The sequence below is a fragment of the Leucopleurus acutus genome (assembly GCF_964270905.1).
Source record: "Leucopleurus acutus genome assembly, chromosome: 15".
In the NCBI taxonomy this organism is placed as follows: domain Eukaryota; kingdom Metazoa; phylum Chordata; class Mammalia; order Artiodactyla; family Delphinidae; genus Leucopleurus; species Leucopleurus acutus.
The window spans coordinates 42,735,958-42,763,204 of record NC_139157.1 but is presented as its reverse complement, the minus strand read 5'-3'; the positions used below and the strand labels follow the sequence as shown (position 1 = coordinate 42,763,204).

General features: G+C 37.6%; 1 protein-coding gene across 1 annotated transcript; it reads left to right on the top strand.

The window, feature by feature from the left end:
* Window positions 1-7,246: 7,246 nt before the first annotated feature.
* Window positions 7,247-25,143, top strand: LOC309971873 (nephrocan-like; the record flags this gene model as incomplete). The annotated part of the gene is made up of 3 exons (XM_082855278.1): window positions 7,247-7,435; window positions 13,674-14,575; window positions 24,696-25,143. The coding sequence occupies 3 exons, from the start codon at window positions 7,247-7,249 to the stop codon at window positions 25,141-25,143; spliced, it is 1,539 nt and encodes a 512-aa protein (XP_082711404.1).
* Between the last annotated feature and the right edge of the window lie 2,104 nt (window positions 25,144-27,247).

Sequence of the window (27,247 nt, the reverse complement as noted above, 5' to 3'; positions counted from 1 at the left end):
AAATAAACGGAATCAAATCAAACTTACAAGCTTTTGCACAGCAAAGGAAATCATAAATAAAACGAAAAGACAACCTACAGACTAGGAGAAAATATCTGCAAATGATGTGACTGACAATGGATTAATCTCCAAAATATACAAACAGCTCATACAATTCAATAACAAAAAAACAACCCAATCGAAAAATGGGCAGAAGATCCACATGAAAACATGGTCATCATCGCTAATTATTAGAGAAATGCAAATCAAAACTACAATGAGGTACCACCTCACACCACAGGATGGCCATCATTAAAAAGTCTACAAATAATAAATGATGGAGAGGGTGTGGAGAAAAGGGAACCCTCTTACACTGTTGGTGGGAATGTAAATTGGTGCAGTCACTATGGAAAACAGTATGGACAGTATGGATGTTCCTCAAAAAACTAAAAATAGAGTTGCCATATGATCCAGCAGTCCCATTCCTGGGCAGATATCCAGACTAAACTATAATTTGAAAAGATACTTGCAGCCCTATGTTCATAGCAGCACTATTTACAATAGCCAAGACACAGAAACAACCTAGATGTCCATCGACAGATAAATGGATAAAGATATGGTATATACATACAATGGAATACTACTTAGCCATAAAAAAGAATGAAATCATGCCATTTTACAGCAACATGGGTGGACCTAGAGATTATCATACTAAGTCAGACAGAGAAAGACAAATATCATATAATATCACTTATATGTGGAATCTAAAAGAAGTGATCCAAATGAATATATCTACGAAACAGAAACAGACTCACAGATACAGAGAACAGGCCTATGGTTGACAAGGGTAAAGCGGGGAGGGGGAGGGAAGAATTGGGAGTTTGGGATTAGCAGATGCAAACTATTATGTATAGGATGGATAAACAACAAGGTCCTACTGTATAGCATAGGGAACTATATTCGATATCCTGTGATAAACCATAATGGAAAAGGATATGAAAAATAATATATATAGGTATAACTGAATCACTTTGTTGTACAGCAGCAATTAACACAACATTGTAAATAAACTATACTTAAATAAAAAATTTTTTAAATCCCTATTACTATATTTTTATTCCCTAACACTCTCAGACTGCCTATAACTACTTTTCCACTGTTACCTGAGCTACATTCTTCATTTATCCTTTCCCACAGCTCCAGGTTTGGGTTAGCACTATCTAAAACCACCATTTATCAACCACGCTATCAGAGTTTACTGATCATTGATTCTTCCTCTTTCATCCACTGTCAAGTTACTCTTTACTTCTCAGATTATCAGACCTTACAGATCAAACAGACTCCCTCTCATCAGCCTCTGTCATTTATTATATTTCTTCCACATTAGTTCTAAAAGGGGCCCAAAACAATTGCATTCTGAACACCATTTAACATTATCTTTTCTTTGCATGTATATTTAAAAGTATAAAAATATTTTAAATGATTGCATTAGAATTTTTGTAGTCTTCTAAATGACAAGTCAGAAAAGTATAGTGAAACAATTACACAAAAAGCCATGTCACAACCATTGTTAGAAATATAATTTGTTTGGTCCTTGGTTGCAACTCGCTCAAATCTCATTTGGCTTTTGTGGTCATGATGAGCAGGAGTGAGGGTGAAAAGATTTCTATAGTGGACATTTGTCACTACAAATAGGGGACTGTCCATATTTGAACCCCTTTCCTTTGTTTAGGGAATTCCCTCTCTTATGTGACTGGAATATCGGAAATAGTGTCCTCCTCCCATAATGAACTGAAAACATAAGATAATCACTTGCCCAGCTCTGTGACAGCTAGAGTACAGGTATATGACCTAGGTTCACCTGACCAAAATCATCCACCTAAAATTTTTAACGTGGAGATAGTGAGGCAGGGATTGAAAGAATTCTTGTTGGTAGAGAGTAGAGAGAAATGGGGTGGGGGTTAGCTGCATCCTTTTTCAGTAGCCAACAGTGCAGACAACGGTATCCAATTTCCAGTTCAATGGTGGAGGCCAGGGCATCCATGTTGTGTGGTGATACTCACTGAAGTGTGTGATTCTGGCTATACAGCCTTCCTTTATTCTGTCCATTTCCAAATCTGGTTCTCCAGGTTTTCCTACAATTCTGTGTGCTACCCAATTTTCTTTCAATAATTCCTTTTCTTCTTAAGCCGGCCAGAAATTTGTTTCCATTGCTTGCAACTAATAACCCAAACCCAAACTGATACAACCATCTTTTTTTTTTTTTTTTTTTTTTTTGCCACACCGCACGGCTTCCAGGATCTTAGTGACCCAACCAGGGATGGAACCCGTGCTCCCTGCAGTGGAAGCACAGAGTCCTAACCACTGGACCACCAGGGAATTCCGACAACTATCATTTACTGAGACCCTATTTTTGCCTATGGACTTGACATGTCTTAGTACATTTCCTCTCTTTCTTCTGTAAAATTGAAATTATTTCCCCCATTTAATCTTCATTCTACAGAAGAAAACACTGAGGTGTAGAGAGGTTAAGTAGTAGAAAATTTTATTTTTTCTTTTATTTTAAACTTATGCTGTTTTTGCAAAGAAGAAGCAGCAAACAAGTTTTAAAAACTCATATTCACCATTATTTTATTCTTTAAAATTTCTTTTGTCTCAGAAAGAGATTTTAATAAATTAAAGTCTTCCGTTTAGCTCTTGGTTGACCAGTTTTATAATAAGAATCACAAGCTAATCTAAAGTCAGGGAGAATTTGGGTTAGTCAGTTTCTTCTCTGGAATTCAGTTGCCCTTTGCTTTTTTTTTTTTTTAACATCTTTATTGGGGTATAATTGCTTTACAATGGTGTGTTAGTTTCTGCTTTATAACAAAGTGAATCAGTTACACATATACATATGTTCCCATATCTCTTCCCTCTTGCGTCTCCCTCCCTCCCACCCTCCCCATCCCACCCCTCCAGGCGGTCACAAAGCACCGAGCCAATATCCCTGTGCCATGCGGCTGCTTCCCACTAGCTATCTACCTTACGTTTAGTAGTGTATATATGTCCATGCCTCTCTCTTGCCCTGTCACAGCTCACCCTTCCCACTCCCCATATCCTCAAGTCCGTTCTCCAGTAGGTCTGTGTCTTTATTCCTGTCTTACCACTAGGTTCTTCATGACATTTTTTTTCTTAAATTCCATATATATGTGTTAGCATACGGTATTTGTCTTTTTCTTTCTGACTTACTTCACTCTGTATGATAGACTCTAGGTCTATCCACCTCATTACAAATAGCTCAATTTCGTTTCTTTTTATGGCTGAGTAATATTCCATTGTATATATGTGCCGTATCTTCTTTATCCATTCATCCGATGATGGGCACTTAGGTTGTTTCCATCTCTGGGCTATTGTAAATAGAGCTGCAATGAACATTTTGGTACATGACTCTTTTTGAATTTTGGATTTCTCAGGGTATATGCCCAGTAGCGGGATTGCTGGGTCATATGGTAGTTCTATTTGTAGTTTTTTAAAGGAACCTCCATACTGTTCTCCATAGTGGCTGTACCAATTCACATTCCCACCAGCAGTGCAAGAGTGTTCCCTTTTCTCCACACCCTCTCCAGCATTTATTGTTTCTAGATTTTTTGATGATGGCCATTCTGACTGGTGTGAGATGATATCTCATTGTAGTTTTGATTTGCATTTCTCTAATGATTAATGATGTTGAGCATTCTTTCATGTGTTTGTTGGCAGTCTGTATATCTTCTTTGGAGAAATGTCTATTTAGGTCTTCTGCCCATTTTTGGATTGGGTTGTTTGTTTTTTGTTATTGAGCTGCATGAGCTGCTTGTAAATTTTGGAGATTAATCCTTTGTGCGTTGATTCGTTTGCAAATATTTTCTCCCATTCTGAGGGTTGTCTTTTTGTCTTCTTTATGGTTTTCTTTGCTGTGCAAAAGCTTTGAAGTTTCATGAGGTCCCATTTGTTTATTTTTGTTTTTATTTCCATTTCTCTAGGAGGTGGGTCAGAAAGGATCTTGCTTTCTGATTTATGTCATAGAGTGTTCTGCCTATGTTTTCCTCTAAGAGTTTGATAGTTTCTGGCCTTACATTTAGGTCTTTAATGCATTTTGAGCTTATTTTTGTGTATGGTGTTAGGGAGTGATCTAATCTCATACTTTTACATGTACCTGTCCAGTTTTCCCAGCACCACTTATTGAAGAGGCTGTCCTTTCTCCACTGTACATTCCTGCCTCCTTTATCAAAGATAAGGTGACCATATGTGCATGGGTTTATCTCTGGGCTTTCTATCCTGTTCCATTGATCTATCTTTCTGTTTTTGTGCCAGTACCATATTGTCTTGATTACTGTAGCTTTGTAGTATAGTCAGAAGTCAGGGAGCCTGATTCCTCCAGCTCCGTTTTTGGTTCTCAAGATTGCTTTGGCTATTTGGGGTCTTTTGTGTTTTCATACAAATTGTGAAATTTTTTGTTCTAGTTCTGTGAAAAATGCCAGTGGTAGTTTGATAGGGATTGCATTGAATCTATAGATTGCTTTGGGTAGTAGAGTCATGTTCACAATGTTGATTCTTCCAATCGAAGAACATGGTATATCTCTCCACCTATTTGTATCATCTTTAATTTCTTTCATCAGTGTCTTATAATTTTCTGCATACAGGTCTTTTGTCTCCTTAGGTAGGTTTATTCCCGATATTTTATTCTTTTTGTTGCAATGGTAAATGGGAGTGTTTTCTTGATTTCACTTTCAGATTTTTCATCATTAGTGTATAGGAATGCCAGAGATTTCTGTGCATTAATTTTGTATCCTGCTACTTTACCAAATTCATTGATTAGCTCTAGTAGTTTTCTGGTAGCATCTTTAAGATTCTCTATGTATAGTATCATGTCATCTGCAAACAGTGACAGCTTTACTTCTTCTTTTCTGATTTGGATTCCTTTTATTTCCTTTTCTTCTCTTATTGCTGTGGCTAAAACTTCCAAAACTATGTTGAATAAGAGTGGTGAGAGTGCAGTTGCCCTTTGCTTTTAATACACCAAGGAAGGCCAATATCTATTGCATAGAAGCACACATTTGTGTTTATTGCAGGGTTTCTTAACAATGACACTACTGACATTTTGGACTGCATGATTCTTTCTTGTGCGGGCCGTCCTGTGTGTTGTAGGGTGTTCAGTAACATCCCGGCCATTAACCTTCTAGATGTCAGTAGCACTGCCTACCAACCCACCCCCAACCTTTTATTGTCATCAAAAATGTTTCCAGGGCTTCCCTGGTGGCACAGTGGTTGAGAGTCCGCCTGCCGATGCAGGGGACACGGGTTCGTGCCCTGGTCCGGGAAGATCCCACATGTCGCGGAGTGGCTAGGCTCGTGAGCCATGGCCGCTGAGCCTGTGCGTCCGGAGCCTGTGCTCTGCAACGGGAGAGGCCACAACAGTGAGAGGCCCGCGTACCGCAAAAAAAAAAAAAAAAAAAAAAATGTTTCCAGACATTGCCAAATTGCCCCTGGTTAAGAACCACTGGGTTATAGGAGGGAAGAAAGGATTATAACTACTGGGTTATAGGAGGGAAGAAACCTGACAAAACTGTTCACATTGTAAAGGAGTAATATATTAGAGATAATGCCAAAATTGCAGGAAAGCTATAGAAATACCATGGAAAAGAAGAAAAATATATTATACAGTATAATTTCAAGGATTAATCAAAGACAAGAGAATCCCATGGCTACCTACAGAGGATAGAAAGTGAAATTCATCGCTATGCTGCATAACAGAAAAATTAGCTGTCATTAATGGTAGATGAAAGGTTAGGATTTTATAGGCATTTCATTTCCAGTAACTAAATATGAACTTACCTTCTTAGCAACACAGAAAGTAAGTGTTCAATGAGTATTTCTCTTTGCCGTTTCAAAGCCTAGGCAGAGAAAAAAATTGTCTGATTTGGAGAAAAGGTTTGATTTGGAGACAGGACTGAAGTTTTTTTTTTCCCGTCCTTGCTCCTTTTTCCAAATTTTCTTTTATTGAGCATTACTTTTCTATTTGAAAATTCTAAAAACTAAAAAATAATTCTATTAATGGACAAAAGAAATAAATAATAAAGCTTCTTGAAAATCAGAATATTGACAGAAAAGAAATCTCTTATCACTTCTTGTCTCTGATAGTAAAAGAAAACAAAAGGCAAACAATCAGAAAAGAGGAGTAGACAAGTCTTTTGGGAAAAGCACACAAAAATCCTTCCTCTGGAAATAGAATGAATTGATTATTAAAGTAAAGAAACTTTTGCCTTCAAAATGAAAATTGTAGCAAAGAGAGGTAAGGTTGAAGAGGAGATCTGAGAAGGTTTTCAATATTAGAAATTAGAGCAATCTGCTGAGGCCAACCAGCATGGGGAAATTTAGGTCTTCCATTTGCGGGGAAAGAGCTTCTCTATATAATCTTTTGCTTAAAATGCTTTTAAATTCCTTCAGCAGGGATGATCACAGCAAGACAGAAAGCCACAACAAAGGGGCACCCAGGACAAGGGAAACCTTCCCTTGCTGGTAGGAACTCACAGCTAAGTTCCTCTGAAGAAACTAGAATCCTTTTCTTCCATTATTACAAATAAATAAAGATAATAGACCTAGTTTTAAGTTTTATTCTCATTTGAGTCAACAATATTTTTGAATGACAAAATATTTTCTATATATGATATTTGAGTGATCAAGTGACAGATGAATTGAACAAGTTATCTGTGGCTCTAAATATCTCTCCATTGTACTCCCATTGTTTCACTAGCAATAAAATGTTATTGAAACAACAATAATAAATAGAAAACCTGCCTATTTTCCCATACTAGTTAATGTGAGAAGAAAACACCTGCCCATTGCAGTTCCACAAAAATGGTTTTAATATAGGGTCACAGAAAATTCAAAGGTTTTATAGCCCACTATAAAACAGCACTTTGTCTTTTCCCACTAATTCCCTAGTGTCACATTTAACAAAACAAGGAAACTACAGATAATAGAGGTGTTTGCAGATTAGCCTTCCAAGCCATAAATAACATAGGGTTTTGCTCACCTACAAATATTAAGGCAGCTTATCAATGTTTAAGCGCCTTCCTCTTTGTAATGGTCGCTAACATTTTAACCCAGGCAAATTGAGAATTTTTTCTTTCCTGTCTTCTTACATTGACAGAGTACACATTCATAAGATTCTATAATCAGATTTCACGTTATAAAGAGTGAGGCATCACCTAAACACTCGCCTGCGACCTGAAAGGCCCTGTTTTGGAAGATGTGTCTGCTTTATGCTTTCTTTGTTTTGCTCTCTCTTAGCTATGGTTTCGATCCTAACTGTCCTGGAAGATGCAGCTGTGATTCAGAGCAGTCTGTGCAATGCTACAGGCTAACGGAGGTGCCGTCAGGTATTCCTTCCACCACCAAGAAGCTCTACGTCAGTCATAGCAAAATTCAGCACCTTCAGGTAATTACTCATTCTACACTCAAGTTACTGCAATTTTATTTTGTGAGATAGGGTGAGGGGCAAGTGTGGGTTTGTTAAACTTGATTTAAATAATCAAAACGTAAAGTGATGGTTATGAAGTCGGGTAGTTGCACTAGCTACCTGTTTGCTCTGTATACTGAGATGGGTATATGCCTCTGGATATTTCTTTTTAGGAAAGTAGCCCCCCCAAAATCGGAGTCTATAATTAATTTTTTATTTTTGAAAATTCTAATTATGTTGTTGCAGAGTAAAAGTAAAGAAATGACTCTTTCTTAACAAAAAGAGTTTGAGATCATATGGCCCCTTTGTCTCCCCATATTAAAAAGAAGTCCTTTTAGGGGAAAAGTAGTTTTGTATGTGCCATAGAAGGCAGATGATACTTAGAACATTATAAGACTATCAAGGTGAATGCAGCATATGAGAATTATTCATACAAGCTCTACAAACCAGCCAGGCATCAGTGTCTTTGTGGAAACATATACAGAAGAAATACGTGTTTTTGTTTTGCCACATTACTGCAATTCTCATTCTACATGCTTTTAATTATGATGTCTATTTTCATGCTTACCTATTCAGAGGGCACTGAAAAGAGTGCTATAGATTTGTCTGACTTGTATAACACAAAGAAACTTTTTAAAAAATTTTACTTATTTATTTTTGGCTGCGTTGGGTCTTCGTTGCTGCGCGCAGGCTTTCTCTAGTTGCAGTGAGGCGGGGTCGCTCTTTGTTGTGGTGCGTGGGCTTCTCATTGCGGTGGCTTCTTTTGTTACCGAGCACAGGCTCTAGGCACGCGGGATTCAGTAGTTGTGGCACACGAGCTTAGTTGCTCCATGGCATGTGGGATCCTCCAGGACCAGGGTTCAAACCCGTATCCCCTGCATTGACAGGCGGATTCTTAACCACTGCGCCACCAGGGAAGCCCGAAACTTTTGTTTTTGACCTTTGGTATTTTGAAAGGCATCAAGAGACTAGAGTTCTCATTCTAGTTTTCTCATTAACTAGAGATAGAACTACCTTAGACAAGCAGTTAAAAAAATCTGCCGACCTCATTTGTTACCTTTATGACGTGAGAAGGCTGGATTAGATTGGGGATCCCAGGAACTTTCTAGATGGAAAATTCTATGACTCTGAGTTTGCCTTTACTGGTCACTGCTTCTCCCTCATTGACCCAAATCTTAAGATAAGGAAATGCCTGTCTGTGATCCAGGTGCAGAGAGTCAGCAGGTGAATGTACTTTTCCTTCAAACAGAGACACTTCCCCCTCCCTTTTTATTTGGTTAAGAAGTTTTAATGTAGGTGCACATAAACACAGGGAGTTTAAAATATGTGGCATAGTATTTATTTCGGGCTCAATAAGCACAATTGCCTGGTCATCATCTGTTTACTTTCCTCTTCTAATCCAGTAGTGCCTAATGCCAGAGAGCAGGTCTGACCCTGTCAGGTCTCAGCATTCAATCAAGACACCTGGTTAAAGGGCAAGATGCTTAAATATTTGTCCTGAGGACTTGAGATACCGAGAGCGGGAGTGTCAACTAAGCCTGGTAATGATCCCACACTGCTGCTTTGCAGCCAATAAGATGAAATTATGCCTCTCGTCAAATTCACTTATTGGATGAGTTCATTTGTCATTGGTTTAAGTTCACTGAACAGCAATACTGCCACTTCCCTGACTTTAACCCAGTTAATTATCTCTAGGAAGCACAGTTCACAGCAGAAAGGTTGGCAAAAGAGAGGATTGTTTTGTGAAGGAAGTAGAAAGCTCTGACCAATAATCCTTCTCTTTTCTCTTTTAAAAATCCTTAGGCTTTAAATGACCATAGTTTACTTGCATTTGGTGAATGCAATGTATATTCTGTTTGTTTGGTTTGAACTACAGATTGGGTGCCTATATTTAAAGTAAAAAGTCTTAAAATGGATCTTCAGATTAATAGCAATAGAAATTATATATATATACACACACATATATGTGCATATATATACACATACATCACATATATGCATATATGCACAACATATATATATATATATATACACACACACACACATATGTGTATATACACCACAATTTTAAATGTTTCAGTTACTTGTTCATATAATTCAACTGTCTTTGGGTCTGTGAATGCTGTGTTTGAGACTGGGGATAAAAGATGAAAAATTCAGTTCTAGGAGTTCCCTGGTGGCCTAGTGGTTAGGATTCTGGGCTTTCACTGCCATGGCCCAGGTTCAATCCCTGGTGAGGGAATTAAGATCCTGCAAGCCATGCAGCACAGCTGGAAAAAAAAGTAAAAATTCATAGTTCCTGCCTTCAAGAGGTACTTTATTTATCCATTTATCTGTAAAAATCCCTACTTCTTTGAGGTGCATGCCATCAGACTGTAACACTCTGTTCCTCTGTGTGTCTTATACTGTGCCCCTGGTCCCTTCCATACTGGCTCCTACTCTTCCTCTCCATCCTAAGTCCTGCATCTTTTGGTGTGCCTTCAGTGTCCAATATCCTCGTCCCACTCCTTGAACTCATAAAAAGTATCTATCTACATTTCCACTTCACCACAGCCGTCTACTCTCTTGCTTATATCATAATCCTCATTGTATCTGAAACTTCTGCACTCAAAAATCTTGAATTCCCCTACCCACTCTCTGGTCATCATGTCCTTTCCCTTCAGCTGCCATACTCTACACTTACCTTTCCACTTCATGGAGACTTCTAATCCTAGATCTACCCACTTTCTCTCAGATAATCAGTTCATTTCTTATCTATCTTCTTTCCCTAACCCTTCCCTCTTTGCATCCCACAATTAGTTATCTCAACACCTACTCAGCAAAGCCTCAGTCTTACATTAGGGTGATCATTTTCCTTTGTTTCTCCTATATCTGGACAGCTGGGTGCTGCTGGAGAGGATTACACCTGGTGTCATATCCAAGACAGCTTTTACCAAATCCAAGGTCATGAAAATGTATGCCTATATTTTCTTCTAAGAGTTTTATAGTTTTAGCTCTAGCATTTAGAGGACAAATAGAAATGTCTTTATGGTGGCAGTCAATTAAAATAATTGCACTTTACATCTTTTGTGGAGAGAAGAAGCTACTTCAAATTCCTCTTGGGTAAGAAATATATGGTTTATCAACAAGTGTGTGGGGGAATTATAGATTCTTTTTATATTCTCTCCATACTTTTCAGATTTTTAAATTGTTTACAGAGAACAAGTGTTTCTTTGATCATCAGAAAAAAATTCCAACATAGTTTACAAACTCCTTGCTGGCTTGGTTCACACATGTCTGAGGCAGTCACTGTGAGGGTGTGTGAGTTTCCTGTGTGCGCTGGACCTGTAAGGTGACTAAGAAAGGCAGGTAATCTTCTAATGCTTGAAGTAGGGCCTGCCCAGCATTAAAACCTGAAACAAAGCCTTTTCATGGGGAAACCAGCAGAAGTTGCCCCTCTATTTCATTTTACTTGGTTTGCTTTTTTTTTCTTTTTAAACTTTTCTTATTATATAGTAACTTTTATCTACATAAGTATTAGGCTCACTAAACTGTACAACTGTGATGGCAGGAATTTTACTTAGCTAAGCTTCCTAAGCCTAATTGTTAACACCAAGCCATACTTGCCTTGCTTTTTAAGCAATGTTGAAAAACTGCCAGCAGCCCCAAGGTTAGCTGCAGGGCAAAAGCATCTCTTTCCACATCTCTTGAGCACAACCCTGCTTAGGCCATGGAAATGGAAAAACAGGTCTGGCAGAATTTTTTTCCCTTTGTCAGCTCTGCAAACTCAACTGATAAGTTGAAAATCATTGGGGGTCTTCCTCACTGTTTGTGGCACCAGAACTCTCTACTCTTCAGCTAAATGCATGTTATAAACACTAAGGTTAAAAATATATGTGTTGGGGTAAGGTAAACCTGGGTTGGAAGCCGAACTTTTCCACTTACTAGCAAGACATACTTGGACATTTTGTTTTGCCTTCTTGAGTTTACCTCATTGAAAAGGGAATAATCATGCTTACACATAGATCTTTGTAAAGATAAGCATAGTAAATTCTTAGAAAATGGTGGCCATTTTAACTAATAATAATCAAAAGTAATCTGCATTGACCTGATAAAGAGCAAAGGTTCTCTATGCTTAATAATAGGAAACAACTATTCACTGGATTCAGTTAAGAAAATGACCCGTATTTACTATTAGCTAGTCTATATACTTTACAAATAGAAATGAAGACAAATTGAAGCTCTGACACCACTCTTTGTCTAGTCCCCATAGAAATTGCCCATTCAGATCCATGTCATCTCCGAGACTTGCTACATAGTCAGCAATCTTTTAGGGTCTGTGGTCACTCAGATAGAAGTAGAAGCATTTGCAACACCAAGGTCTTTTTTGTGGGAGATCAACAGTCCCAAAGGTGAAAAGCTATGTGTAGAGTCAATTATGACTTTACATGAAAGAAAGCCTAGAAAAAGGTACTTCAGAATGAAGAACAGATTAAACAACACTGAATCTTGGACAGGTCATTTAATTTTTTTTTGGCATCATTCCTTGTATGGAAGATTTGGACTAGATAATCTCTAAAATTTTTGCTTTTCTAAAACTCTATGATCTGTGTCCAGATCTTGAGTCTTTTTTGAAAAACATTAATTATAGACCACAGGCAATGGAAAATGTATTAGAAAATGATAAGTTGAGGAAGAAAGGGCTTTGGAGTCCAATGGACTTTGTTGAAATTCTCAACTCTTTCAAGTTTGACGATAACAAACTTTCAAGTTTGATGATACCAAACTTTCAGGGTTATTAGAATTAATGATAACACATAAAAAAGTACTTGGAACTTGTAGATGCTCAACAAATGCAAAAAAAAAAGCTATTGATCTTGGGATTAAGACTAATTAATACATCTGATTAATCATTAAGAAAATATCAAATGTTAGTAGCAATATATAAGCCAATATATAAGTCAAAACTATTATAATTAAAAATATCTGTTTATGGAGTTTTAAACATGAGATTCTTCAGCTAGAATATCATATTAGGAGATACTTTAAAATATACCATAATTCACATCACGTGTCTTCCCAGAATATAAATACCTGTAACAAATATGTGATGCAAAATTAACCCACTTTTAAGGTATTAATCATGTATTGATGTTACAAAAGAGCTCAACTTCACAATTAAATCCAACATTTAGAAACTGTAGATAGTAAGACATAAAAGTGTGCACTGAAAATTCCAGCTTAATTGAATTCTAAAGCAGGTTGAAAGTTTTGTGAAGATTTACCAAGCTCAGGAAAATCTGGAACAATTCTTCTTTTTGCCTAAACATGATTTTACTCTGAGAACCAAATACCAAATTACATCATCCTAGAAAAGAGGTGGATGTCCACCTAGGAGGAGTTTGGAGGATATGTGGAGAGATAGGGGTGCTTGAACTTGCAAACCATGGAGAAAGTACAGCAGATTTGGTAATTTCTAATATCTAGGAGAGGAATAGCATTAGGTCTGGGATATATGCATGAATGGACTCCTTGCTCTACAGAGATGGAGACACATGTATCCTGTTTGTTTCTTCATGAACCTTTTTCATCAGTGAAGCATAAATTGGCCGGTAGGAACAACGAGGCTAGTTTTCCAAACTATTATACAGTTGAAAATGTTTTTCTGATAGGCCCATTCTATTGATAGCAGTATCTAGGACATTAAAATTTTTTTACTTTTAATGCTTAAATTGTTAAAAAGGTAATTTATAATTTAAAAAAACTAAACATTGCAAAATGTAGATAGATAATGAAAATTCCTTATAATTTTATCCCCTAGAGTTAGAAACTCTATAGTTTGGTGAAATATTTCCAGATTGTTTCTTTTTTGGCTATTACAAGATGATGCAACCAAGAACAGCCTATTGCATAAATCATTGTGCAATTTTTAAGTACTTCTACCTAGAAGTAAATTTGCTGGGTCAAAGAATACGCAGCAAAAGTTGGCCAACTTTATGTGTACCAATAGTGTGTGAAAGTGCTTAAAATATTTTAGACATCTTATACTGTTAACAAATGAATAAAAATGGTCAGAACCTGAGTTTCTATCCTTTTCCAAGAGATATTTAAATAGATCCTGAAGGGAAATCTGAAGTATCATTAGTATTGAATGGTAACGTATATGGCTTTTTTTTTCTTACAATAATCCTAATTTACTGCTTTTCTCCCCCATTCCCCATCCCTGAATTTTTTGTAGCTGTCTAACTTCACCCAAATGTCAGCTCTAGAAGATTTTATTCTGCTGGCCAGTGGAACAGAGTCGGTAGAAAATGACACTTTCAAGACTCTGAGTACTTTGAAGACCTTGGAACTCTGGAAAAATAAGTTAAGACAGGTCCCCAGTGCTCTCCCAGCCAGTCTTGAAGTGTTAAAACTAAATGATAATTCAATATATGTCCTTCACGGATCTGATTTTGAAGGACTGAAGAAATTAAAAATCCTTGAACTGAAAAACAATCTGATCTCTTCTCTCCCTCCCAGCATGCTCTCTTCTCTTGTCAGTTTGCAAAGCTTGGTGTTGGACAGCAACAATATCGAGTCTGTGAATGGACCACTGGCACTTCCCCATCTGAAACATCTGAGCATGGAGAATAATAAGCTACATCTCATACCAGCTAGCTTCTTCACTTCTCTTCAGTCTTTGCAGTTTCTCAGTTTCAGTAGTAACTTTCTGACTAAAATTCCTATTAACCTGCCCAAATCCTTGCTCTCATTAAAAATGGAGAGAAACCGGCTCAAAGTGGTAAGGTTTCAAGATATGAAACATTTGGAGAATCTTTCCCATCTTTACCTGTCAGAAAACTCACTCTCTTCCATAGATGGGGCACAGCTCCTTGCCAATTTAACTACCCTTGAGCTGTCCCAAAACCAGCTTCAAACGTTGCCCCTCAGACTACCAGCAAGGCTACAAAAGCTTGATATCAGCAACAATCTGATTCAGAAAGTTACAGCACAAGACTTCCAGGACCTCCGAGATTTGAAACATTTGTTTCTGGACAACAACATTGTCAGCTTGTTTGAAGCTGGAGCCCTGCAAAGGTGTTCCCAGCTCTCCAACCTGGCCCTGGAGCAGAACCTGCTCTTGTCTATACCTCTACGGTAAGTGAGCGTTGCCATTTACAGTAACTACTAAAAAAGTTTTCCAAAAACTGGGACAACTAAGTACATTATACAAGCAAGAAAAGTCATCCAAGCATACATAAAGTATCTGATCAAGGCTATCCAAGGGTTCAGGGGTGGAATTTAAACAGGGGTTTGGAATCTCCAACCCTCAAGCTGACCCCTGCACTAACTTAACTTATCTTGCCTGTAGGACAAGACACCAACAGGGGACATCTGTATTTGAAAATATGCAATGTCACTCTGGGGACGTATGGTAACAAACATCATAGGGGGATGTTACTTGTAAAACTGTGTTCTGGTTTCTAAGTATATGGCCTGGATCTAGCAACAGGCTGACTAGGCATGTGCTTAACCACTAGCAAAGCAGGACACCAGGAAAAAATGAGGTGGGGTGGGGTTGGGGGGAATGTAGTAATACATTTATATTTTTGAAAAGCATTGAAGTAGTATTTGTGGTGAAAAAAATCAAAACTCTGTAATCTAACATTGTATTTATTTTGAATTATGTATTGGGAGCCTCATGTTCTTCTCAGTGCTGTGATTTTTAAAGGGCTTAAGGGATGCTGCTTATTTCTCTGGATGTCTGTCTGTGAGTGTGTGAGACAATTTGTGTCCATCTTACTTCTGTTTTTGGTTGTTTCTTCTGTTCTCTTTCTCGCTCACACAAACACACACACACCCTCATACTCTGACACTTAATTTCTCTTCCAAATATCCCTCCTTCTATACCCAACCCACTGTACCTGTACATTAATTGATCCTATTTATTTAAACTTTATCACATGTTCCACATTTTAAAGTAGAATTAAAAAACAGTAGAATAAATACTATTATTCTCCTAAAAAAGATATTATGTTGTTTATTAAATGTGTCTATTAGTGGATTCTTTTTCCTTTCAGCACTATAGAAAAAAATGCTTCCTGCCCTATTATTGTTATCAAATTTCTCATAATTAATGTACCAGCTTCTGGCTTCTGTAGAATCCTGTGGCACTTGATTTACTTATTATCAGTGTTCATTATGATAATTTTTCTTATCAATGAGAAAGGAAAAAATTATCTGATATGGACAGATATTCATTTTTTTTGCACTGTACCCAATGCAAAACATCGAAAGGTGATTTTTTGAACTGAAATCAGTATTTTAAATTATATATTGAGGATAATTTGAAAGTAATCAATTTCTCTTAATGCCTGAGCATGTGCATACAATTAATTTAATTCAACAAGTATGTTTTGAGCATTCACCATGTGCCAGGTACTTTACCAGGCACTTGGGATACATCAGTGTAACAAAAGAGGTAAAACTTCTTGTTCTGTACAGCTTAAATTCTAGCAGGGAAAGAGTGACAACATAATATGTAAGTAAAGTATATAATATTGAGATAGTGTTAGGTGTTATAATTAACAACAAAAAGGGGCAGGCAGGATTACCAGGTTCAGGACTACAGTGAACGAGGGTGGATGGTTGCAATTTTCAATGAGGTAAGCATGGTAACCCTCCTGAAAAGGTAAGCTCTGAGCAAAGACTGGAAGGAGGTGAGGGATTTAGTTGTGAAGCTGTCTGGGGGAAAAAGTGTTCTAGACAGAACAGCCCTGAAGACAAGAACATGCGGGCAGTATTTCAGGACTCTAATTCTTGTTGTTATTTAAATAATTTCTCTACTATATTCAAGCCTTATTTTCTATTACTGCATGCTCCTCCTCCAAACAAAAAGTCATGTATCAAATAAAAACTCATCAGACAGGTTAGGGAGTGACTGTATCACATAAGGATTCTCAGCAGGCTATGACAGCCATGGGCAAAACTGTGAACTCGGTGGGCTTTTCTATTCGGGTGACCTTTAGAAAGCATTTGGTGAAGTAATCCTGCTAAGTTTAATGAGTGAAAAATAGCTTAATTATTTACTCCTGCCAGGGTATTTGTGTTTTAATAAGTGACTACAGAAAGCACAAAGTTTCTACCCAACAGAGTGTATAATGGAATTGCAAGCCTGAGCTAACCCTAATTTTCAAGTCTGACTTTACGATGGAATTATCTGGAGAACTTTTATAAAGCCTACTCATGCCTAGACCTCATTTCAAACCAATTAAATCAGACACCCTAGGGTTGTGGCCCAGGCATCGGTATTTTTTAAAAACTCCCCAGATGAATTTAATGTGTAGCCAGGTTTGAGAACTACTGGGAAAGGACAATGGGGCAAGAAAGAAGATACCAGGGGGCTTTTCCTATGAGGCTTAAATGAAACAACACAACTGTCTGCTTTGTCAAAGAACCTGGCCTGTTATGAGAGCAATGTTCCTGTAGAGAGTGATTTTTTTTTTTTTTTTTTCGGTACATGGGCCTCTCACTGTTGTGGCCTCTCCCGTTGCAGAGCACAGGCTCCGGAGGCGCAGGCTCAGCGGCCATGGCTCACGGGCCTAGCCACTCCCCGGCATGTGGGATCTTCCCAGACCGGGGCACGAACCCGTGTCCTCTGCATCGGCAGGCGGACTCTCAACCACTGCGCCTCCAGGGAAGCCCTAGAGAGTGATTTTTAAATTCCCCATCAGGACCACCGCTTCCCAAACCACCATTCCCCAACTTTTCTTTAAATTGGAAAGTGGGAAGGACCCCAAAAAATTTTCCCGTGGTTTTCCTCCCATAAAGAATTAAAACACAATACAATCTATTCCTTATATTTGAATTTTGAGACTTTTATTTATGAGCTTTAAACATTACACTCTTTCTTTTTATTTGAATGCTTCTTATTCATACACAAAACTACACTTTAAAATTCAGTGTTCTATAAATAAACTCTAAACACAGGCAACCTATCTGTGCTAGTTGCTAACCTAACCTAACCTGTTAGTCGCCCGTTGTGTATCCTATCACAAACTGTTTCCACAAATCCCTTCCTCTGTCTACCATGCTGCAATCTACATTTCATCAGGAAAATAATGGTATATTGTTTTAGGCACACATGAATTAAAATATCTACCCCATTTGCCTAAATATGCTAACTGAGATAGAAACAATACCTAACATCTACTAAGTGCTTACTAAGCTCAGCAGGGAATGAATATACATGTTATTCCGTTACTCCCTTACAACAATCCTGTGAAGGTAGGTACACTGTTTTACCTATTATTTTACAGATTAGAGATTAAGGTTAAGAGGTATCAAGAAACTTGCTGGAAGTCATATGGTCAATAAATTTTGGAGTCAGGGTTAAATACAATAGTCTAACCCCAGGGCCTGGGAATTTTAGGCACTGCACCCTCGCCCTCTGAGGTTTACTCTGCTATCAACAATACACTCCACTACTTAGAATTTAGTCTACCCAAGACCTGGGTCTTGCTTCTTGCTGCTTCTCATTTCACCAAGCTGCAGCTCGGGGAGCAAATGTAAGTTACATCACCCCTTCTTTATTCACAATCTGGATAATTCAAATCCAGGATAGCTTTCTACAACCTGATGAAGCCAGTCAGCATTTTCTCTTACTCAAGTGCCACATACAGACATAACGGGGGTGCGCCCCTTTTTTACTCTGAAAAGCGACACTGCCGAAAGAAGAAATAGCATTTCTAGACATATGTTTGTCTTAAAATCAGGGCTACCTTTTTGTATAAATCAGACTTATAAAGATAAATTATATCAAAGCAATAAATGACTACCCAAAGGTCACAGAAGGAGGAAATTAGTGACTTCTCTTACAGTGCCATTTTGGTTATCCATAGAAACATGAAAGAAAAAAAAAGGTACTCCTAAGACCAGGTACAGTTTTTGGCTGCCCAGCCCAGAACTGAATAACTGTATTTGTTTAAAAGAAAGCTTGGCTTGCTCATTTTCATTACTAACATTTTTATGTAACTTCTGTGTACTGAGCACTTTCATCTATATAGTGGAAAATCAGAAGTTTTAAGAGCTAAATAACTTACCTAAAGTCACATGCTGGTGAATAGAATAGCCAAAGTTAGAACTCGAGTCTTAATAAGTAGACTTGACTCTCTGGTTTACTCTGCCGTATCTTTCCTCAGATGTGCTCCCTGTGCTCCCTGTACTCTCAATAGTTACAGAGCCTCACTTACTGCCTCACCACCTATTAACAGGCCATTTTTCCTTGAAAAAAAAAAAAAAAAGCTATGCACAAGAGATTTCCTGTATAACTTTTAGAGATGTACCTTGTATAAGCTGGTGTGTGCACAAAATTACATTGTCTTAGGGATTAACTTCAAATTCAATTTAAACTGTGGATACCAATTTGAAAATTGTTAGTGGTATTCACAGTAAACCGACTGAGAGAAATGTCTTTGCAGAAGCTTTTATCAAACTGTTAACATGTGTGAAGTGATTTTCCCTGGTAAATTAATCTGCTTTGTTAGGTAAATTTAATTCCAATGAAAAAGAAAGCACTTTAAACAAGTAAGACTTTAAAATACTCAAAAGCACAAGTACTTATGTATGTATATGTATTATACGGTTTAGGAGAGGAATACAAATATAAAATACATGAACGTAGGGCTTCCCTGGTGGCGCAGTGGTTGAGAGTCCACCTGCCGATGCAGGGGACACAGGTTCGTGCCCCGGTCCGGGAAGATCCCGCATACCACGGAGCGGCTGGGCCCGTGAGCCATGGCCGCTGAGCCTGTGTGTCCGGAGCCCGTGCTCCGAAACGGGAGAGGCCACAACAGTGAGAGGCCCGCGTACCACAAAAAAAAAAAAAAAAAATACATGAACGTAAATATATATAAATATAAAATGTAAGTATCAAAGAAAAAAACAAGGGCAAAATTTAGGCTAAGTGCCAATAACCTAAGAGATTAATGTTTCAGAATGAAATTCATATGAGAATAATACTATAACAAACAAAAGGTAATATTGTCATAAAATATGTTTAAATTCATTTGCTTTTTTCTCTTTGACATAACAATCATATGACAGGGACCACCACAAAAAAATTCACTAAATACTAAAAAGAATGAAATGTACATCTAATATGTTCACACTGTATGAAGATAGCATTCAGATGGTATTTCAAGGGACTTTTTTCCTATAAAGCTTTCTCACTTCGTGTACTTCACAAAGAGAATAGCACTTAATATAAAGTTGTTGACTAGCAGAAAGATTTTCAGTTCACAATTGTGATTATTATTTATTTTTTATCAACAGGCGTTAGCATGACATTTTTCAAATTGGTATCCACGGTTAAAATTTTTTTTTCCTGATTATAAAGAAATACCTGTTCAAGTTGAAAATTTAGCGTGCTGAAAAATAAAAAAGTCACCCATAACTGTTCAACCAGAACCTATGCCTAGCGATAATTTGTTTTTATGTATTTGAGATCAGTCAATTTTTTTTCTATTTTTTCCATTTAACATTATAGTGTGGTTTTTCTCTCCAGTTTCCCTTTTCTATTTTTTCCAAGTATCACTATGGACCCAGGGATCTTAATTCATTCAGTGTGTTATGATCATTTATAGTTGCTAGTCTCTTTTGGTGCTCAAATTTCCCCAAATTTCGCTAGTGGGAGCCCCTCCAAGCTGGTTCCTATGTTCATGAGACATGATTCCATTACCTCTCTTTTTATAAACTTGGGGTAAAATACACATAACATAAAATTTATGTGTACAATTATTAATTTTTACGTGTACAATTCAATATTGTTAAGTATCTTCACATTGTTGTGCAGCCAGTCTCCAGAACTTTTTCATCTTGCAAAACCAAAACTCTGCACCCATTAAACAACTCCTCATTTCCCTCCTCCCCTCACCCCCGACAACCACCATTCTACTTCCTGTTTCTATGAATCTGACTACTCTAGATATCTTATGTAAGTGGAATCATACAGTAGTTATCTTTTTGTGACAGGCTTTTTTCACTTAACATAATATCCTTATTCACGTTGTAGCATGCGTCAGAATTTCCTTCCTTTCAAGGCTGAATAATATTCCATTGTATGTACTTGTATTTTGTATTTTGCTTATTCATTCATCCATCAGTGGACACTTGGACTGCTTCCACATTTTAACTACTGTGAATTCAATATGGGAGTATAATATGGGTGTATAAATATCTCTTTGAGACCTTGCTTTCAATTCTTTTGAGTATATATGCAGAAGTGCAATTGCTGGATCATATGCAAGTATAGTTTTAATTTTGGGGGGAACCACCCATACTGTGTTCCATATTGACTGTACCATTTTACACTCCCATCAACAGGGCACAAAGTTTCCAATTTCTCCACATTCTTGTTAACACTTGTTATTTTCTGGATTTTTGATAGCAACCATCATGATAGGTGTTCCACTAATCTTTGAACACTTCATTGCATTCCAGTTCAGACATTCCAGCTTACCTTGCCCCAGACGTGGAATTAGCCATTTTTCCAAGAAGTCTTGCTTCTTTTTTTTTTTTAATTTTATCGAAGTATAGTTGATTTACAATGTTGTGTTAATTTCTGCTGTCCTGCAAAGTGATTCAGTTATACATATATATATTCCTTTCCATATTTTTTCCATTATAGTTTATCACAGGATATTGATTATACTTCCCTGTGCTAAACAGTAGGACCTTGTTTTTTATTGAAGCCTTGCTTCTTTTAAGTAGCGACTGGAATTCTGGAACTAAGATCTGTGTGTTCAGTGAGCTTATGCTATTGGGATCACATTGCTACTAGTGTATAATATTGCTTTTAGGTCCTTTCAGTATACAGAGGTAGAAGATATATATTTTTTAAAATCATAAATTCACATTGGTATTTCCACTTCATATTAACATTAGAGAGAGTTTTTTCTTCTCTTATTTTATATTTGTATCTTTTTCTCTTACAATGAAAATCTTGGTTCCTAACAAGATTAATATATTTACTTATTTTCTTTATCTTACAGTATTCATTAAAAAGTTTCGAATTGTATTACTAAGAGTAATATTAACAATAAATATACTGCAAGAAATTTCTTTGCAGATCCTTTTGTCTTTAGAGTCTAAGGCTTAGCTATCTCTACTAATGCTATTCAGAGTACTTTTTCTTTATTTTATATGGTTACATTACCAACATAAACATTTGATTAGTTAATTAGATTTGTTTGTTTTGGCTTGTCTTCAATTTTAGGGCTTGGTTTTGTTTTTATTTGTTTTACGTAAAACGTTAACATGATTCAAAAGTTAAAACCATATGGAACCAAACACTCCCAATAAGTAACTATTTTAATTCACTTCTGGTTTATCTTTTTTCTTTTTTTTCAAAAACAAGCAAAATGTGTACATGTATTCTTATTTCCCTCTTACACAAAAACTAAGATACTACATACACTATTCCACTTCTTGTTTTTCTTCCCTTTAACAATACTTTCTAGAAATCATTTTATGGGTAATTCATAGAGACCAGCCTCTTTCTTTTTCAAGGCTGCATAGTAGTTCTTTACTGTTGTACTGGGTTGTTTACAGTCTTTTGCTATTATAAATAATACCATAAGGAATACACATGTGCTGTTTTATGTTTGTGGATGTAAAATATGGATATGTTTGTGGATATAAAATATCACATCTTCAGAGATTTTACCTAGAAATGAAATTGCTGGGTCGAAGGGTAAATGCACATTATTTTGTTAGGCTTTGCTAAATTCTCCACAGGAGCCATGCCATTTTCAGCTCCCACCAAGCTATGTATGAGATTGTCTGCTTCTTCATGGCTTTGCCCACAGAATGTATTGCTAAGGATTAAGACATTTTACCAATCTGATAGGTGAGAAATGGAATCTCTGTGTGTTTTTATTCTTCATTTCTCTATTCTGAGTATGGCTGAAGACTTAAAGGCTTTTCTCTTTTTTTCTGAGAATATAAGTTCCTTTTATTTTTTATTTTATTTATTTATTTTTTTAACATCTTTATTGGAGTATAATTGCTTTACAATGGTGTGTTATTTTCTGCTTTACAACAAAATGAATCAGTTATATATATACATATGTTCCCATATCTCTTCCCTCCTGCGTCTCCCTCCCTCCCACCCTCCCTATCCCACCCCTCCAGGCGATCATAAAGCACGAGCTGATCTCCCTGTGCTATGCGGCTGCTTCCCACTAGCTATCTACCTTACGTTTGGTAGTGTATATATGTCCATGCCTCTCTCTCGCCCTGTCACAGCTTACCCTTCCCCCTCCCCATATCCTCAAGTCCATTCTCTAGTAGGTCTGTCTTTATTCCTGACTTACCCCTAGGTTCTTCATGACATTTTTTTTCTTAGATTCCATATATATGTGTTAGCATACAGTATTTGTCTTTCTCTTTCTGACTTACTTCACACTGTATGACAGACTCTAGGTCCATCCACCTCATTACAAATAGCTCAATTTCGTTTCTTTTTATGGCTGAGTAATATTCCATTGTATATACGTGCCACATCTTCTTTATCCATTCATCCGAAGATGGACACTTAGATTGTTTCCATCTCTGGGCTATTGTAAATAGAGCTGCAATGAACATTTTGGTACATGACTCTTTTTGAATTTTGGTTTTCTCAGGGTATATGCCCAGTAGTGGGATTGCTGGGTCATATGGTAGTTCTATTTGTAGTTTTTTAAGGAACCTCCATACTGTTCTCCATAGTGGCTGTACCAATTCACATTCCCACCAGCAGTGCAAGAATGTTCCCTTTTCTCCACACCCTCTCCAGCATTTATTGTTTGTAGATTTTTTGATGATGGCCATTCTGACTGGTGTGAGATGACATCTCATTGTAGTTTTGATTTGCATTTCTCTAATGATTAGTGATGCTGAGCATCCTTTCATGTGTTTGTTGGCAATCTGTATGTCTTCTTTGGAGAGATGTCTATTTAGGTCTTCTGCCCATTTTTAAGGCTTTGCTTTTATGTGGATTTCCATTCATACTTTTTGCCCACTTTTAGACTTATTTTAAAACCTTTTCTTCTCAACTTGTAAGAGTCCTTTACATATTAGGGAGATTGGCTCTTTGGGATATAAAGTGCAGATATTTCCCCCAGTGTATCATTTTTCTTTTGATTTTGCATATGTCTTTTGCCATATACAATTTCTTTTTCTGTGATTTTTAATGTAGTTGATTTATTGATCTTTTATAGCTTCTGGATTTTTTTTTTTTTTTGCGGTACGCGGGCCTCTTACTGTTGTGGCCTCTCCCGTTGCGGAGCACAGGCTCCGGACGCGCAGACTCAGTGGCCATGGCTCATGGGCCCAGCCGCTCCGCGGCATGTGGGATCTTACCGGACCGGGGCACGAACCCGTGTCCCCTGCATCGGCAGGCGGACTCTCAACCACTGCGCCACCAGGGAAGCCCCAGCTTCTGGATTTTTAAGCCATAGTCAGAAAAGCTTTTTTATAGAATTGGTATTTTAAAAATTATTTGAAAATATGATTTTTATGATCACATAATAGTCCATTATCTCTTAATTTCCATATTAGTGGACATTAGCCCTTTATCATTTTTTGCTGTTATAAATATGATCAAATGTATGACATATTTTTAAATAAATCTCTATTCACTTCTCCTATTATCTCCTACGCTGAAAGGCATGACGTTATTTAAATTCGATGCATGTTACCAAATTGTTTCCAAAATGGTACCAGTTTATACTCCCACTAGCAGAGTTTAAGTTCTTACCTCACTACACCCTCATCAGAAATGAATTTTAAAATTTAAATTCAAAATGATGCTCTAATTTCTAACATTGCATCTTTTATATTCATGAAGAACAACCTTTTCATATTTTTATTCAATATTTTTACCTTTCCTATAAATTATTGATTCATGGCATCTGCCAACTAAAAAGTTGGGAACTTACTATTTTCCTTATCAATTTGTTACATGATCCAATTTGAAATGAAAAATTAAAGAGTTTATGGCTAGGAACCAGAAAAATCAGAGGGCTAGAAAATAAGACCTATGAGAAAGTGTTAAAGACCTATAGATAAGACTGAGGTTTGCACTTTTAATTAACTTTACAAAATAAAGCTTGCTTTCTAGCTTCAGAGGAAACAGAATGGTACAGAAAAGGTGGGTGTTGCTCAATCTGAGTTGCCTAGGCAGTTATGGAATGATGGTCACAGCCTCCTTTCACATCCTGTTTCCATGCTTTTGCAGGCTCCCGGCAACCTTAGCAAGGCTGGACCTAAAAGGCAATGCCATCCAGGATATTGCTGAGAGGGAGCTCAAGGATCTGAAGCAGCTTCAGGTTCTAAACCTTAGGAACAACAAGATCTCTGCCTTAGACCTCAAAGCCTTGGAGGTGTTGCCTCGCCTCAGGCATCTGTATCTGGATGGAAATCCGTGGAATTGCACCTGCAGTCTCCTGAGAGCCAGGGAGGTCCTGAAGGCCAAGGGCACAGATGTGAGGGGAGGACAATGTGCGGCACCAGCTGAACAACAAGGGGAGAGCTGGATGTCTTCCAAGAAGATAATGAGGCAATGTGAGCATCACTTGCATCTGACCGAGAACAGCAAAGAGACCAAAAAGAAGCCAAAGCCTGAAGAGCACGCCAGCATCAGAATCAACGTGGATGATGATTATTATGATTATGAGATAGATTAAGGATGAGCTTAGCTTACAGTTTAGAAAAAGGTTTTGTTTCTTTTTTTAAAATAGACTTCATTTTTAGAGCAGTTTTAGGTTCACAGCAGAATTGAGAGGAAGGTACAGAGATTTCCTATATAACTCCTACCCCTACACAAACATAGCCTGCCCCATTACGACATGTCCCACCAGAATGGAACATTTGTTACAGCTGATGGATCTCTATTGACAGGTCACAATCACCTGAAGTCCATAGTTTACATTAGGGTTTACTCTTGGTGTTGTACATACTCTGGGTTTGGACAAATATATAATGACATGTATTTACCACTATAATATCACACAGAGTAGTTTCACTGCCCTAAAAATCCTCTGTGCTCCAGAAAAAAAGTTGTGTTTGTTTTGTTTTGTTTTGTTTTTTTGTGTTTTTTTTGCAGTACGTGGGCCTCTCACTGTTATGGCCTCTCCTGTTGCGGATCACAGGCTCCGGACGCGCAGGCTCAGCGGCCATGGCTCACGGGCCCAGCCGCTCCGCGGTATGTGGGATCCTCCCAGACCAGGGGCACGAACCCGTGTCCCCTGCATCAGCAGGCAGACTCTCAACCACTGCGCCACCAGGGAAGCCCAGAAAAAAACTTTTTTAATGTTCAATATCTTAAGCAGAAATATATAATAAATTTAGATATACAAGATTCTTTTTATAAGTTTTTCTCTTTCTTTTTAAGAATGAAGTGAGAGTTAAGACAAGTTGAGGTGGGGGGAAGAAAGTAGAAATGAATGGTCAGAAGATGTAAGATTCCTTCCATGTTAAAAGTAATTTGTTTGTATTTTATACTGAAACCTAGACAAATAGTAATGCCCAATAAAATCTCTATCTAACTAACTTCCTGCAAATAGAGTAGTTCATTTTATCAAATAAAAAGTGATGATTTTGTGTATGAAGCTGGTACCTATAGACCTACACTACAGGCTTTTGTTTATAAGTAATAAAAACTGACTCCAACTTAAGCAAGAAAGAATTTATTGGAAAGGTTGGGAATAGCTCACAGAATCAAAGGAAAATCTGGAGAATCTGGAAAGGACGGGGATCAGATCTGCTCCTGGGCCCCAGGCAGAAGAAGTAATGAAGAGTCCCTAAGTTTCTTCAGGGTTCTCTGCAGAATGAAGTGTTCCCACTATTAGCAGTGGTAGCTTCCCTCTTCTGAAGAGTCACATCCCCAGAGGGAGAGGCTAATCCGGCTTGAGTCACATGTTTGCCTTTGGCTAAGGGACAGTCTCACCAAGACCAAAGGGAAACCAGTAGGGGAAATGTAAACTGGCACTGTAATTACCACAGATGTCCCTAAAATAGCCTTCCTGAAAAGAGCTGTGCTTTGGTTACATTCAGTTTTCTCCGAGGACCACAATCCCTGCGGTGTCTTTCTTTTCTTTTTTCTTTTTTACATCTTTATTGGAGTATAATTGCTTTACAATGGTGTGTTAGTTTCTGCTTTATAACAAAGTGAATCAGTTATACATATACATATATCCCCATATCTCCTCCCTCTTGCGTCTCCCTCCCTTCCACCCTTCCTATCCCACCCCTCTAAGTGGTCACAAAGCACCGAGCTGATCTCCCTGTGCTATGTGGCTGCTTCCCACTAGCTATCTATTTTACATTTGGTAGCGTATATATGTCCATGCCACTCTCTCTCTTTGTCACAGCTTACCCTTCCCCCTCCCCATATCCTCAAATCCATTCTCTAGTAGGTCTGTGTCTTTATTCCTGTCTTACCCCTAGGTTCTTCATGACATTCTTTTTTTTTCTTAAATTCCATATATATGTGTTAGCATACTGCATGCTTTTGAGAATTGCCTGATTGGGGATAGAGGTGGGACTGTAGAATAATTTTTTTTTTCCTCTCTATCAATCTACTTGTGAAAATGATCTACTTGCAAATAAATCTACAACCCCATCCAAATCAGTTGCTGTTCTAATTGGTAAGACTTATCAGCTGTAGTATTTTACAAGGCTTTTCATCAAAATACCCCTAATGGCAGAGAAAGAAACAGTAGAGATCTGAGTGGGTGAGCAAAGATGCCCATCAGAAGCTAAAACTTTCTCCAGAGTGCCATGTTTTAG